This window comes from Mobula hypostoma, chromosome 3, assembly GCF_963921235.1.
Source record: "Mobula hypostoma chromosome 3, sMobHyp1.1, whole genome shotgun sequence".
In the NCBI taxonomy this organism is placed as follows: Eukaryota; Metazoa; Chordata; class Chondrichthyes; order Myliobatiformes; family Myliobatidae; genus Mobula; species Mobula hypostoma.
The window spans coordinates 46,743,460-46,761,103 of NC_086099.1; the positions used below are offsets into that span (position 1 = coordinate 46,743,460).

The 17,644-nt window shown below is 40.6% G+C and overlaps 1 protein-coding gene across 1 annotated transcript in view; it reads right to left on the reverse strand.

The window, feature by feature from the left end:
* The window catches only part of LOC134343972 (DEP domain-containing protein 1B-like), a 55,583-nt gene that overhangs the window by 23,172 nt on the left and 14,767 nt on the right, over positions 1-17,644 (reverse strand). Inside the window, exons 4-6 of the mRNA XM_063042971.1 lie at positions 16,854-16,981; positions 6,500-6,630; positions 1,027-1,074 (exon numbers count right to left, since the gene is read on the reverse strand). Coding sequence (XP_062899041.1) covers positions 1,027-1,074; positions 6,500-6,630; positions 16,854-16,981 — 307 coding nt within the window. The remainder of the gene's footprint in view (positions 1-1,026; positions 1,075-6,499; positions 6,631-16,853; positions 16,982-17,644) is intronic.

The window sequence follows — 17,644 nt, forward strand, 5'->3', positions numbered from 1 at the left end:
AGCACCAAACTTTGTTGGAAGTGCAAGAGACCACGATAGAAGGAGAGTGCTAATGTGACAACTGGAACCTTGAGTTACATTTGTCGACCGAACAGCATTCTCAACAAAACAGTCATCCAGCTTGTGTTTTGTGTTCCCACTAAATGGACAGATAACCAGGTTAGTCTGGTCTCATTGCTATGCATGCTATTCCAGAGACCATCTAAAGCTGCACTCTAGTTTGTGCAGCTTTTCCAGAAAAATACTAGAGGGGATGTTTTCCCTGCAGACATGTACACTCCATTGCCAAACTACAGAAAGATATCAAACACTATATCCCTAACCGCAGCACCATAGCAAAGCTGAACCCAGGAAAGTCTCCAATACAAATGTGTCCATTCAAGTTTCCAACCAAATTCATTTAGATAGCATCAAATAGAGAATAGAAAATAGACCAGCACAACAGGGTGTGTCACATTCCCTTCATTATATGAATTTCCTTCATACATTTAAAACTGCTAAATGGGTGGGAAGGGAAAGGAAGGGTTTGAACTCTAAAAGATCAAATTAATTTTTACAATTGGCCTCAAATGGTGAATTGAGTCTACATTTTTAAAAATATACTTTGGAACACTATTGTAAGAGCATAAAGGAAAATAGTCAATGAATATATTTGCACGCAATATTCCTTTTAATTTTAAAGAATGGATTTGGAGTTCATGCTCAGTCTGCACAATTCTGTATGCTAAAGGGCAATTATTCTAAGAACATTTCCATAAGTTCCCATCACCAGAGCCAACAATCAGCTACACAGTAACAGTAAACTCATGTCTACCACAAACACTCCAGCAGCTCCCAGCAGACTTTCATTTGCAAACCTATTTAAAATATGGCAAGTGTCATAACTCCAGAATTTAGAGTGAGGAGTACATTCTCTGTTTCAAGTTCCATCAAATTTCTGCAACTGAAAAATTTGCAAATCTAATTGATCCATTAAATTTATTTTAACAAGGTCAAAACATTATAGACAACTACATGTATACTTACAGTTTGCCAGACACCTCATAGCTGACAGAACCCAATGTGGAAGCTCATCTATTTAAAAAAAGAAAATGTTTTTAGAACTTTTCATAATATTTTAACCTCTAACACCACCTCAAACAATTTTACCCTATTTTTTGGAAAGATATTCTCTGTAATTTCCACAGGCTTTGTGTTTGGCAACAAACATACACAGGTACATGACTAAACAAGAGATCCAGAGAATTTTGAAATTTGATCACTAGCCTTTTTTGATCTTTACCAAATAACATTACAGTGGCATGCAAAAGTTTGGGCACCCCTGGTCAAGATTTCTATTACCGTGAATAGCTAAGCAAATAAAAGATGAACTGATTTCCAAAAGGCATAAAGTTAAAGATGACACATTTCTTTCATACTTTAAGCAAGAAAACTTTTTTATTTCCATCTTTTACAGTTTCAAAGTAACAAAAAAGGAAAAGGGCCCAAAGCAAAAGTTTGGGCACCCTGCATGGTCAGTACTCAGTAACACCCCCTTTGGCAAGTATCACAGCCTGTAAACGCTTTTTGTAGCCAGCTAAGAGTCTTTCAATTCTTGTTTGGGGGATTTTCGCCCATTCTTCCTTGCAAAAGTCTTCTAGTTCTGTGAGACTCTTGGACCGTCTTGCATGCACTGCTCTGTTGAGGTCTAGCCACAGATTCTCGATGATGTTTAGGTCGGGGGACTGTGAGGGCCATGGCAAAACCTTCAGCTGGCACCTCTTGAGGTAGTCCATTGTGGATTTTGAGGTGTGTTTAGGTTCATTATCCTGTTGTAGAAGCTATCCTCTTTTCATCTTTGGCTTTTTTTTACAGATGGTGTGATGTTTGCTTCCAGAACTTGCTGGTATTTAATTTAATTCATTCTTCCCTCTACCAGTAAATGTTCCCAGTGCCACTGGCTGCAACACAAGCCCAAAGCATGATTGATCCACCCCCGTGCTTAACAGTTGGAGAGGGGTTCTTTTCATGAAATTCTGCACCCTTTTTTCTCCAAACATACCTTCACTCATTGCGGCCAAAAAGTTCTATTTTAACTTCATCAGTCCACAGGACTTGTTTCCAAAATGCATCAGGCTTGTTTAGATGTTCCTTTGAACCTTTTGAATAGAACTTTTTGGCCGCAATGAGCAAAGGAAGAATGGGCGAAAATCCCCCAAACAAGAATTGAAAGACTCTTAGCTGGCTACAAAAAGCATTTACAAGCTGTGAAACTTGCCAAAGGGGGTGTTACTAAGTAACCATATAACCATACAACAATTACAGCATGGAAATAGGCCATCTCGGCCCTTCTAGTCCGTGCCAAACTCTTACTCTCACCTAGTCCCACCAACCTGCACTCAGCCCATAACCCTCCATTCCTTTCCTGTCCATATATCTATACAATTTAATTTTAAATGACAACATTTAACCTGCCTCAACCACTTCTGCTGGAAGCTCATTCCACACAGCTACCACTCTCTGAGTAAAGAAGTTCCCCCTCATGTTACCCCTAGACTTTTGCCCTTTAACTCTCAACTCACGTCCTCTTGTTTGAATCTCCCCCACTCTCAATGGAAAAAGTCTATCCACGTCAACTCTATCTATCCCCCTCATAATTTTAAATACCTCTATCAATTCCTCCTCAACCTCCTACGCTCTAAAGAATAAAGACCTAACTTGTTCAACCTTTCTCTGTAACTTAGGAGATGAAACCCAGGCAACATTTTAGTAAATCTCCTCTGTACTCTCTCAATTTTACTGACATCTTTCCTATAATTCGGTGACCAGAACTGTACACAATACTCCAAATTTGGCCTCACCAATGCCTTGTACAATTTCAACATTACATCCCAACTCCTATACTCAATGCTCTGATTTATAAAGGCCAGCATACCAAAAGCTTTCTTCACCACCCTATCCACATGAGATTCCACCTTCAGGGAACTATGCACCATTATTCCTAGATCCCTCTGTTCTACAGCATTCTTCAATGCCCTACCGTTTACCATGTATGTCCTATTTTGCTTAGTCCTACCAAAATGTAGCACCTCACATTTTTCAGCGTTAAACTCCATCTGCCATCTTTCAGCCCACCTTTTTAACTGGCCTAAATCTCTGCAAGCTTTGAAAACCTACTTCATTATCCACAACGCCACCTATCTTAGTATCATCTGCATACTTACTCATCCAATTTACCACCCCATGATCCAGATCATTAATGTATATGACAAATAACATTGGACCCAGTACAGATCCCTGAGGCACACCGCTAGACACCGTCCTCCAATCTGACACACAGTTATCCACCACTACTCCCTGGCGTCTCCCATCCAGCCACTGCTGAATCCATTTTACTGCTTCCATATTTATGCCTAACGATTGAACCTTCCTAACTAACCTTCCATGTGCAACCTTGTCAAACGCCTTACTGAAGTCCATATAGACAACATCCACCGCTTTACCCTCGTCAACTTTCCTAGTAACCTCTTCAAAAAATTCAATAAGATTTGTCAAACATGACCTTCCACACACAAATCCATGTTGACTGTTCCTAATCAGACCCTGTCTCTCCAGATAATTATATATGCCATCTCTAAGAATACTTTCCATCAATTTACCCACCACTGACGTCAAACTTACAGGCTGATAATTGCTAGGTTTACTCTTAGAACCCTTTTTAAACAATGGAACCACATGAGCAATACGCCAATCCTCTGGCACCATCCCCATTTCTAACGACATTTGAAATATTTCTGTCAGAGCCGCTGCTATTTCCACACTAACTTCCCTCAAGGTCCTAGGGAATATTTTGTCCACACCTGGAGACTTATCCACTTCTATATTCCTTAAAAACACCAGTACTTCCTCTTCTTTAATCATCATACTTTCCATAACTACCCTTCTTGTTTCCTTTACCTTGCACAATTCAATATCCTTCTCCTTAGTGAATACTGAAGAAAAGAAATTGTTCAAAATCTCCCTATTTCTTTTGGCTCCGCACATAGCCGTCCACTCTGATTCTTTAAGGGACCAATTTTATCCATCACTATCCTTTAGCTATTAATATAACTGTAGAAACCCTTTGGATTTATTTTCTTGCCAAAGCAGCCTCGTATCTTCTTTTAGCTTTTGTAATTTCTTTCTTAAGATTCTTTTTACATTCTTTACATTCCTTGAGCACCTCATTAACTCCAAGCTGCCTACATTTATTGTGGATCCCTCTCTTTTTCTGAACCAAGTTTCCAATATCCCTTGAAAACCATGGCTCTCTCAAACTTTTAACCTTTCCTTTCAACCTAACAGGAACATAAAGATCCTGTACCCTCAAAATTTCACCTTTAAATGACCTCCATTTCTCTATTACATCCTTCCCATAAAACAAATTGTCCCAATCCACTCCTTCTAAATCCTTTCGCATCTCCTCAAAGTTAGCCTTTCTCCAATCAAAAATCTCAAACCTGGGTCCAGTCCTAGCCTTCTCCATAATTATATTGAAACTAATGGTATTGTGATCACTGGACCCAAAGTGCTCCCCAACACATACCTCCGTCACCTGCCCTATCGCATTCCCTAACAGATCAAACACTGCCCCTTCTCTAGTTACGCAAACAACAGGAACTCTGCAGATGCTGGAAATTCAAGCAACACACATCAAAGTTGCTGGTGAACGCAGCAGGCCAGAAGAGGTACAGTCGACGTTTCAGGCCGAGACCCTTCGTCAGGACTAACTGAAGGAAGAGTTAGTAAGAGATTTGAAAGTGGGAGGGGGAGGGGGAGATCCAAAATGATAGGAGAAGACAGGAGGGGGAGGGATGGAGCCAAGAGCTGGACAGGTGATTGGCAAAGGGGATATGAGAGGATCATGGGACAGGAGGTCCGGGGAGAAAGACAGGGGTGGGGGGGGGAACCAGAGAATGGGCAAGGGATATAGTCACAGGGACAGAGGGAGAAAAAGGAGAGTGAGAGAAAAAATGTGTGTATAAAAATAAATAACGGATGGGGTATGAGGTGGGGCATATACTGCGTCCGATGCTCCCGATGTGGCCTTCTATATATTGGTGAGACCCGATGCAGACTGGGATATACTACATCCGGTGCTCCCAATGTGGCCTTCTATATATTGGCGAGACCCGACGCAGACTGGGAGACCGCTTTGCTGAACACCTATGCTCTGTCCGCCAGAGAAAGCAGGATCTCCCAGTGGCCACACATTTTAATTCCACATCCCATTCCCATTCTGACATGTCTATCCACGGCCTCCTCTACTGTAAAGATGAAGCCACACTCAGGTTGGAGGAACAACACCTTATATTCCATCTGGGTAGCCTCCAACCTGATGGCATGAACATCGACTTCTCTAACTTCCGCTAATGCCCCACCTACCCCTCGTACCCCATCTGTTATTTATTTTTATACACACATTCTTTCTCTCACTCTCCTTTTTCTCCCTCTGTCCCTCTGACTATACCCCTTGCCCATCCTCTGGTTCCCCCCCCCCGCCTTGTCTTTCTCCCCGGACCTCCTGTCCCATGATCCTCTCATATCCCCTTTGCCAATCACCTGTCCAGCTCTTGGCTCCATCCCTCCCCCTCCTATCTTCTCCTATCATTTTGGATCCCTCCCTCCTGCTCTCAAATCTCTTACTAACTCTTCCTTCAGTTAGTCCTGACGAAGGGTCTCAGCCTGAAACGTCAACTGCACCTCTTCGTAGAGATGCTGCCTGGCCTGCTGCGTTCACCAGCAACTTTGATGTGTGTCCCTTCTCTAGTTGGTACCTCTATGTATTGCTGCAAAAAACTATCTTGCACACCTTTGACAAACTCCAAACCATTCAGCCCTTTTACAGAATGGGCTTCCCATTCTGCCATAGTACTGCCATGCAGGATGTGCAAACTTTTGTTTTGGGCCCTTTTCCTTTTTTTTATTTTGAAACTGTAAAAGATGGAAATAAAAAAGTTTTCTTGCTTAAAATGTTAAAGAAATGTGTCATCTTTAACTTTATGCCTTTTGGAAATCAGTTCATCTTTTACTTGCTTAGCTATTCACAGTAACAAAAATTTTGACCAGGGTGCCCAAACTTTTGCATGCCACTGTATACGTGCTTCAATTAGTCTTAATATACTGGGCAAGGAGCAAGGGGAAAAAGACTTTAACTTTTGTTCTTACTTTGCACATAGGAGTTTTGACAGGGAGAATGCATATTTGGATATCAGACTTACGTAGCTGTGTAGCAAATATTTTACAGAAAATTTTGCGGTAGCACACAGAAAACTTTGTCGATTCACCAGAAGTAAGAAACTTGACCCAGCATCAGGAATCCCACAAACAATAACAACAAACAAAACAGAGATAAAGGTAAAAATTGCTCAAAACCAAAAAATGCAAGTTGGAAATTTGTTTTTCAAATTGGTTTAATTACCAAAAATAATTTCTCAATGTCATTTTAGCCTTTAGATTCTAGAATATTCAATATACATACCCAATTTATTCTCTAGAAACACCACTCCTTGCTTATTAACATGATGAACATTATAGATGATGTACTTAGGATTGAGGTGTTTAGGATCCAACACACCTTCCAGAGAAGCCAGCCCTAAGATTTTCTGCAAACTGGAAGATTGGCAAATACAAAATATATTAACTCTTCTCTTAGTGACATACTATATGAACAGCTATTATGTTCATACCTTAAAGTCTGTGCAATAAACATTTCACAATAACTCCATTAACAACTTGATTAATAAGAAAACATTATAGACTATATAATTTCTTTTTTAAATATCCATTGTCAAGACAGTGATATTACTAACATGACCTGCATGTCTGCCTACCCCAGATGGGAGAGAATAGCTCATCTGCAACCACTAACACTCAGCAGCTTGAAACTATGGAGCAGATTGTGAAGTCACTATAGTATAAACAACAATTAAACAAAAAAATCCCATGCACGTTAGTCCAGATAGGAACAAAGAGTGACTGGAAGAATAGGGAACATTTAGTGTTTTAATACCAACTCAGGAAAGTTTTTTTTTATTAACACATGATTTCAATTTTTGAAACTGTGTTCAAGAGTAGACATATTTCACTGGATAAATTGTCCAGGAGCCTAATCATACTAACAAAATCCTAATTCTAAATACTGCAGTTGAACTATATATTTATTTCTTCATCTTATGCAGTCTTATTCCATGTTGCAGATCTTGGTAAAGGGATCAATTTCTTCATTTCTGGCCGTTGATACATCCTATACCTTGACCCACATCTCTCCACCATTTACCAATCATAGACAAAATACAGCGTGGAAGCAAGCCTTTCAGCCCAACTCATTCATACCAACCAATGAGCCTAGCTAAGCCCAAGAACGTTTCCTTTCCATACACTTAAATGTCCTTTATTAAAAGTCATTATTGTACCTGCCTCAACTACTTTTACTGGCAGCTCATCTGATACACACTTTAAACCTTTTTGGTCTCCTTTCCCTTGGCAAGACTGTGTGCATTCTATGACCCTCATTTTATACATCTCTATATGATCACCCCTCAACTACCTTTGTCACAAATGAGATAGCACGGAGTTATGGAAATTGGAGTTGTTCATAAGTCAATTGTGCTTGAAATTTGAGGAAAGAATGGTGAGGGGCAGATAATTTTTTTAATAACCCTAGTGAAAGGTTAACACCTGATATATTGGAAAGCGCAGGTCGAAGTGGGAGATACAGGGTCATATGGTGTGGAGATTTTAATACGCAGAGTACTATGTGGGGTTCTACTGACACAAATGTAAATAGGACAGCAGTGGAATACTTTCTGGAAGAAAAGTGTTTGGTGAGCTTGAATGATAGTAGGAGTACAAGGATAAACCTATTGAATAACATTGTTTCTGCTATAGACCTTGTGCTGGTATCTGAGGATATAGCAAGTGTATGTAACTGGGAAGTGTATAATGATACAACAGTGGGGAGTAATCATTTTCCCATTATCTGTAGAATGGGAATAGATCTGTATCAGAGGAAAGTTCTAATATCTCCACTTGGAATTTTAGAAAGATAAATTGGGATGTACTTGATTTGTGTGAAAATACATTTCCTGATCATTTGGTTTTGTGATTTCTCCTTCTGATAAACAAATTGTTCCCCCCTCCTCCCATTCCACTATTCACTACTCTGACCTTTTATTTCTTCTCACCTGCCTATTACTTCCCCTTTGCTCCTCTCCTATCAGATTGCTTCCTCTCCAGCCCTTGACCTTTCCCTCCCACCTGGCTTCACCTTTCACATTCCAGCTAGCTTCTTTCCCCTTCCCCCTTCCTTCGCAGTACTGAAGAAGGGTCTCTGCTTGCTTATCGAGAAATGGTTCTGGCAAGCTGTCCTCGGATTACTGAGAAAACAAAATGTTCTAGTTGCTGCTTGATGTTTAATTTATACTGTCTGAACTTAAAAGGGCTGGTCAGACATCACCTGGAAAAGATGGCATTTGATATAGTATGTTATCGGATTCAAAACTTATTTTGGTTTTTCAATACGATATGGGTTGGAAGGTGGCTTCCTCCTTCCTGGATATTAGCAGCTGTTATCCCTATAGTGGAACTTTGCAAGGAATAATCAGATCCTTCCAGTTATAGACCTATTTCACTAACAATAATGGAACGAATGGTCATAGCAAGGCTTCGTTATTTTGTGGAAAGTAGTGGAAAATTAGCTGTATACCAATCTGGATTTCGCAAAGGAAAAATAACCATTGACTCAGTGTTAAATTTGGAATCTGATAAACGTAAGGCCCAATTAATAAAGTATCAGGGGTAGCAGTTCTATCTGAATAGAGAAAGCTTACAATATGTTATGGATGCAAGGATTGCTGCTTAAAACTGTAAAGATGGGAATAGGTATTATTGTTCAATTGGTTTCAAAGATTTTTGTGTGACAGGAACAGACAAGTTAGGCTGGGAACAACATTATCTAAGGAATATGAGATAGTGAACGTGATTCCTCAGGGGAGTGTGTGTAGCCCATTCCTTTTTAATATTATGATTAGTATTGTCTTAAATATTGACTCAGGCATTTCCAAATTGTTATATGCTGATGATAATGCAGTGTGGAAGAGAAGCTATAATTTATATAGTTAGGAAAATGCATGCAGCTATTAATGAAGTAGAGGAATGGGGACATCAGTGGGGGGGGGTTAAAATTTCTGTTGCAAAGATTCATGTTATTTGTTTTTCTAAAAAGAACATTACACTCACAATTGATCAAGTCATATGGTAAATCTTTTAACAGGAGTAGGTGGCAAAGTTTCTAGGTACGTCAACACAAAGCTAATATAGAAGGTGCATGTGAACAACATTCTAGAGAAGTATAAAAAAGCCCTTAATGTGGTCAGGTGCTTAGTTGGTGTGATTGGGGTGTGAGTAGGAGGTCGCTTAAACAACATATATTGCTTTAATCAGATTTGCATTTGATTATGGATGCATTGCTTATGGGTCAGCCTTTAGCAGCTTTAAAGCCCTTTGATAAAGTTCATTCTCAAGAATTGAGATTATGTTGTGGTGCTATTAAATCACCCCAATTTCCACATTAGAAGTGGATGAAGTACCTTTACATCTACGCAGGTTACAGTTGGCAATGGTTTACTGGGCTAATGAGAGGACATAAAATTGATCATCCAATATTGACAACATTAATAGAGTATTGGAAGCAGTGCATTCATAAGATCTCAGTTCTGGGTGGATGTGAAATTAATGGGCCCAAAATCTTGTATTGTTTAATATGGAATATGGGCCTAGTGTATCCCTTTCTGTTGCTCCTCCATGGTTTTCCCTTTGCCTGTGGTTGACTTAAGCCTTCAAGAAAAGATAAGATTGTACATCAGGAGCACAGATAATTCAGCAATATATGTAAGGCAGATATTATGGCTTCTTGTATATCTATACAGATGGTTTAAATGATCCAGAGACAGGTCGCTCAGGTGTTTCTGTTTGAGTTTCAGGTGACTAATAAGATTATCAAATGAAATATCAATATTCATATCTGAGATTGCTGCTATCATTTTAACCTTGGTAGTACACTGAGTATGTTCTTCTGTGCTCTGATTCATGATCAGTTTTGACATCTATTAAAACAGGACATTTCAAATTGTAGGCCAGACACTCTTTTTTAGATTGGACAACATCTGATAGGCTGCAGGATCTTGGCTTGTGTATCCATTTCTTACGGGTTTCTGCACATGTTGGGGTTGAAGGAAACAAGGTGGCAGACATTCTAGCCATGCAATAACTTAAAATCAAGGATGTAAATATAGTGGTGTCTTTGCATAAAGGGGAGGTGAAAGCCATAATGAAAAAGTATATTCAATCACTGTGGCAACAAAGATGAGATAAGGAAGAGAAATGATGGCACTTATACAAAATTCAGAGAGGATGGTGGAAACTCAACTGGGAGATGGGTATAAAAGGAGGAAAGAAGTTATGCCTACAAGTTTACATACTAGGTTGAATAATTCCTTGTTCAGAGTTTATATGCATAACAGTGGCATTTGTAGGGAATGCACTTGAAACAGTGCAGCATACAATATATTGCTTGAATGCAGTTCCACACATTACTTTTTGATATTATTGGAAGGGGGGGGGGGAGGAAGGAATTAAGTGGGTATACTTCCTATCTGTTCTCCACACTCCAGTTCAGTAGGTGGCAGCAATGCACCTTATGTTGCTCTGCCACTTTACAAAAAGTTGCTATTTTGGGAGTGGCCATTATGAGACTGAGCAGGTAAAGGGGTGGGGGAGGTTGTGGCTCAAAAGGCTTTGGTGTGTCAAGAAAGTGAGCAAATAATCCACCTGCTTGGAAATAAAAACAGGAACTTTGAAAAGTAAGTATCATTGATTAGCTAATTAGAGGGCAATAAAAGGAGGGCAAAGTTTAGTGAAGTTTCCTTTTACAACAGATATAGTGAAAGTGAGGAGCTGAGCCTTCAGCTTAAGAGACATTGGTGAAGGCACACTGGTAGGATTTCAGAATCAGAATAAATATCACTGGTATATGTCATGAAATTTGTTGCTGTGCACCAGCAGTACATTGCAATACATAACAAAAACTGTAAATTATAGTGCATACATTCTTTTTAAAAGTTAAATTAAATACATAATGCAAAAAGAGAAAAAAGTATAGTGAGTTAGTCCTGACGAAGGGTCTCGGCCTGAAACGTCGACTGCACCTCTTCCTACAGATGCTGCCTGGCCTGCTGCGTTCACCAGCAACTTTTATGTGTGTTGTAGTGAGTTAGTGTTCATGGGCTCCATATCCATTCAGAAGTCTGATGGCAGAGGGGAAGAAGCTGTTCCTGAATTACTGAGTGTGTGCCTTCAGGCTTCCGTACCTCCTTCCTGATGAGAAGAGGGCATATTCTGGTGATGGGGGTTCTTAATGATGGACACCGCCTTTTGAAAACATCATTCCTTGAAGATTTCCTGGATACTACAGAGGCTAGTGTCCATGATGGAACTGACGGAGTTTACAACTTTCTGCAGCTTATTTTGTTCCTGTGCAGTAGCCTCCATTCCCCCCACCCCCACCAGACAGTGATGCAGCCAGTTGGAATGCTCTCCATGTTACATCTGTAGAAATTTGTCACTGTCTAGCAACATACCAAATCTCCTCAAACTCCTCTTGAAATACAGCCCTGCCATGCCTTCTTTGTAGCTGCATCAACGTGTTGGGCCCAGGATAGATCCTCAGAGATGCTGACATCCAGGAGCTTGACACCGCTCATTCTTTCCACTTCTGAGCCCTTGATAAGGACTAGTGTGTGTTCCCTCATCTTACCCTTTCTGATTTAATTTTTCTTGTTCAGTATTGGTATCTGATTCAATGCAGGCATGACCATAGTTAGGGCAATGGAATACTCCTCCAAGTTGTGAGAAGATGGGGAACCCCAGGTCTTGCTGATGACTTCATCTGCGAGCAGTGTACCCAGCTGAAGCTTCTGACAGAACAGGTCAAGAAACTGGATGTATTCAAGATCATCTGGGAGTCTAAGAAGCTCACAAGTGATATTTGTACTGAGGTAATCACACCAAAAGTACAGGTTACAAAAAAAAAAGGGGTTATCACCAGGAAAAGAAACAGGAGTCGGCAGTCAATGCAAGGTTCCCCTGTTGCCATTCCCCCCCTTAAATACCGACTGGTTTCAAGGCTCAGCAGATGGGTGCAGTCAGATAGTGTGATAATGATTGGTGATTTGACAGTGAGGGTCAGGCAGGAGATTCTGTAGCTGCAGAAGAGACACCTGGATGGTGTGTTGCTTCCTGGATGCCAGAATCACAGATATATCTGAGTTGCTGCAGAAAATATGAGGGGGAGGGTGAACAGCCAGATGTTATTGTACATATTGGCAGAACAAGGGAAGAATTTCTGCAGACTGAGTGTAGGAAGTTAAGCAACAGATTAAAATGCATGTCCTCAAAGGTAATGATTTCTGACTCCTCCTGATGCCATGTGCTAGTGAGCCCAGAAAGAGAAAGATAGACAAAACCAATGTGTGGCTGAAGAACTAATTGGTGGATGGGGCAAGGATTCAGGTACGTGGATCATTGGGGTCCTCTCTAGGGTAGAGGTGACCTGTGCAAGAGGGAGAGGGATGGGTTGCACGAACCAGAGAGGGATCAATATCCTTGCAAGGAAATATGCTAGTATTAGATGGGAAAGTAAAAATTAGCTTTATAAAGATTAGCTAAAGATATGGATTAGCTTGATCTGTCACATGAAATGTGCTTTTTGTGTCAATTCAAATCAGTGAGGATTGTACTGGGATAGTTCACAAGTATTGCCATGCTTCTGTCACCAAAATTGCATGCCCTCAACTTAAAACCTAACCCTAACGGTACTGTCTTAGTAGAAGGAAACACGCATGGTCATAGGGAGAATGTACAAACCCCTTATAGACAGTGGCAAGATTCGAACCCTGATCAACTATAGCTAGTGCTATAAAGTGATTGTGATAACTGCTATGATGTACCATGCTGTCTCGTTTAAACTAGATTGGCAGAAGGGTGAGACACTGAGCAGGAGCAAGTCATGGAATAAAGCAGTAGTCATCAAGAGCAAGTCCTACGCTCAGAAGAGCCAGGAACAGCACAAGGCAGGGAAAAGAATACTCAATTACACTAAATTTATTTCAATGCTCAGCATTTAACAAGAAAAGCAGATAAACTCAAGGTTTGGCTCTGAGGACTATTCCATAACAGAAACATTCCTGAGAGAAGGGCAGGACTAGCAGCTCAGTATTCCAGGATACAGATATGATACAAGTATGACAGATATAGGTAAGTGAGGTGGGTGTGTAGCCTTTTTGATAAGGGAGTATGTTACAACAGTACTTAGAGTGAGGGATTGCCCAGTGAGGCTATATGGGTAGAACTTAAAAACAAAGGGAGGTTGGAGCTTTCCCCAATCATCAGTGCAACTTAAGGAGTAGGTGTGCAGAGAAGTTGTAGGAATAATAGGGTTGTATTGGATCGTGTGGATAGTCAGAGGCTTTTTCCCAGGACTGAAATGGCTGCCACAAGAGGGCACAGGTTTAAGGTGCTTGGGAGTAGGTACAGAGGAGATGTCAGGGGTAAGTTAGTTTTTTTTTTAAAAACGCAGAGAGTGGTGAGTGCGTGGAATGGGCTGCCAGCAATGGTGGTGGAGGCGGACACAATAGGGTCTTTTAAGAGACTTTTGTATAGGTACATGGAGCTTAGAAAAATAGAGGGCTATGGGTAACCCTAGTAATTTCTAAGGTAGGGACATGTTCGGCACAACTTTGTGGGCCGAAGGGCCTGTATTGTGCTGTAGGTTTTCTATGTATTAGTGAGAGAAATTAATTCCCCTGAATTGACTGGGCCACCAAAGCGTCCTGCCTACATGGGGTGCAATGTGTGAAATGTGTCCAGGAAAGCTTCCTGAAACAATATATAGAGGACAGGAAGGTCCAAAAGTGTCCTTCTCTGTGGGAAAGAAGTGCAAGTAACAAGTAAAGTCAGGGAGTTGTTTGGTTCTAGTGAGCATAATTCTATGATGCCTTTTATGCTCTTTGTCCAACAGACCATGGATGCTAGAACCCCCAATGACCCTGTGATTTCGATCTCTGAAGCTAACGTGAGGGCATCCTTCAGGAGGGTTTACAAACGGAAGCACCTGGCCCAGACGGAGTGCTGAACGCCTGTGCTAATCACTTTGCTGGACTTTTACAGGCAATGTCAATGACTCCCTTTGGCAATTTGAGGTACCCACCTGCTTCATGTAGGCTTCAGTTATACTGGTGCCCAAGAAGGACATAGTAACCTGCCTCATTGACAGTCTAGCAGCACTTACATCCACTTGTGACGCAGTTTGAGAGGTTGGTCATGAAGCAAATCAATTCCTGCCTGAGGAATGACCTAGATCCACTCCAGCTTGCCTACCGTTACAACAGGTCAATAGCAGATGTCATTGCATTGGCTCTACTCAACCCAAGAACACCTGGACAGTGAAGATGCTTACATACTGATGGTTTTCATTGACTACAGTTCAGCATTCAACACCATCAGCACCTCAAAACTAAGTTCTAAGACCTGGGCCTTGATACTTCCCTGTGGAATGGCCACGGCATCTCCTCCACAATCACCATCAGTTTAGTTGCACTAGGCTGTGTGCTTGACCTACTCTACTTGTTTACTTCCCAGGGCATGCTCTCTTCTCACTGTTGCCATCAGGACAAAGGTATAGAAATCTTAGGATTCACACCACCTGGTTTAGTAACAGTTACTGTACTACCCCTCAACTATCAGGTCTTGAACCAAAGGGGACAATTTCACTTGCTCCATCATTGAAATGTTCCCACACACAATGGACTCATTTTCAAGGACTTTAATTTCATGTCCTCAATATTTATTGCTTATTTAGTTATTATTTCTTCTTTTTGTAGTTGCAGTTTGTTGTCTTCTGCACTCTGATTGAACACCCAACTTGGATGGTCTTTCATTGATTCAACCAATTTCCCCCGGGATTAATAAAGTATGACTATGACTATTCTGTTATGGTTATTATTCTATAGATTCATTGAGTATGCCCACAAGAAAATGAATCTCGGGGTTGTATGTGGTGACATATGTACTTTGATAATAAATTTACTTTGAACTTTTCTGACACTTGTAATTACTTCACTTTCATTGACAGATTTTTGAGAGACCAAGTTGTATAGTGCATCTAACTCCATAACATTCCTCTTGGATAAAGGGGAAGGAGAAAAAAAATAAATAGAGGGCTTTCCCTACAAAAAAAGCATGAGCTTGGTTGCCTTCACCGGAGATAAAGAATCTAGAATATGACAGACTTGATTACATCAATGATCCCGCCAATCCTTTAACGTTGTGACCCTCAAACCGGCTATACAAAGGACGGTTTTATCAATAGAGTAATTTTGGCAGACACAACAGCAGAAGCCGGTGATGACCAGCTTATGATAATAAAATTTACTTTAAACTTTGAAGTACAGCTCCAATGCCTGATTTATGTTTGCTGATACACCATTGCTACTGTCCAAGCTAAAGGTGGTGACAAATCGGCATGTGGAGGGAGAATTGATCTGATTGAATGGTGCCACAACACAACATCAGCAAGACCAATGAATTGATCATCATCTACAGGAGGAAGAAGCCAAAGGTTCATGAGCCATTCTAGGGAATCAGAGGTGGAGAGGGTCTGTAACTTTAAATTCCTCAGCATTTTATCAGAGTATCTGTCCTCCATCCAGCATGCAAGTGCCATCACAAAGACACATCAGCAGCTCTATTTAATTTGAAGTTTGCATAGGTGATATGCCAAATCTAAAACTTTTGACAAACTTTATGGATACGCAGTGGAGAGTATCCCAACTGATTGCATCAGAGCCTGGTATGGAAACAGCAATGGCCAGGAATGGAACAGACCGCAGAAAGTGGTGGATACAGCCCAGTCCAGCACAGGGAAAACCCTCTCCACCATTGAGCACATTTACATAGAGCACCACCACAAGAAAGCAGTATCCACGATAAAGGACATCCACCGTCTAAGCCATGCTCTCCTGCTACTACCTTCAGGAAGGAAATACAGGAGCCTTAGGTCCTGCACCATCAAGTCAGGAACTGTTATTACCCTACAACCATAAGGCCCCTAAACTAGTTTGGTTAACTACACTCAACACAATTGTGAACTGATTCCATAACTTATAGACTCAATTTCGAGGACATAATGACTCATGTTCTCAGTATTATTTATTTTTATTAATAGTTATGTTACCAAACTTGTCATATTTTGCAAGTTGGTTGTCAGTCTTTATGTGTAGTTTTTCATAAATGTTATTGTATTTCCTAACTGTCCTTTAAATGCTGGTTAGAAAAGGAATCTCAAGGTAGCAATGGTAACATATATACATATTTTAATAATAATTTTACTTTGACTGTTTCAGGATTGTAGTAGCAAGTGTCCAGGAGCAGCATGTTCCTTTTAGGGTGAAAGGTAAAGCTGGCAAGCTTGGAGACCTTGGCAAACAAAGCGAGATTAAGGCTCTGGTCATGAAAAAGGAAGCATACGCGGGGTTTAGCAGGTCAGTGATAAGTGAATCCCTTTAACTAAAAATAGTAAGAATACACTTAAGGGGGGAATCAGATGGACAAAGAGAGGGCATGAGATGGATCAGGCAGGTAATGGAAAATCCTAAAATGTTCTATAATGATATAAAAAGGGTGGCTAGGGAGCGAATAGGGCCCCTTGGAATTCCAGGGTGGGTACAAGGGTTGCTGGAGAACGAAACAGACAGGGGAAGCAAAAAAAATATACGTACTGTGCGAGTGTCATTGATTTCCAGATCCCTTCCACGGTCGCCTGGGACACCTCTTCCCGATGAACAATTCTGCATTCTGCTACTTCCCCTATTGCAATACTATGGCGCTTGTGCCACAGTTCAGAATTCTGCAACAGATTGAATGAGGAGCGTGGTGATGAACAATCGAACATTCAACTTGAAGAATTAATTTCAAATTCAACTTTAATTGTCATTCAATCATACACATGTATACAGTTAACTAAAACAGCATTCCTTCAGGACCAAAGTGCAAAACACAGTACATACAGTCACACTCAGCATAGAGATACAATAACACAGTCACAAAACACAGTGCATACAGTCACACTCAGCACATAGAGATACAATAAGTCACAAAACAGTACATAGTCACACTCAGCACAGAGATACAATAACACAGTCACAAAACACAGTGCATACAGTCACACTCAGCACATAGAGATACAATAACACAGTCACAAAACACAGTGCATACAGTCACACTCAGCACATAGAGATACAATAAGTCACAAAACAGTACATAGTCACACTCAGCACAGAGATACAATAACACAGTCACAAAACACAGTGCATACAGTCACACTCAGCACATAGAGATACAATAAGTCACAAAACAGTACATAGTCACACTCAGCACAGAGATACAATAACACAGTCACAAAACACAGTACATACAGTCACACTCAGCACATAGAGATACAATAAGTCACAAAACAGTACATAGTCACACTCAGCACAGAGATACAATAACACAGTCACAAAACACAGTG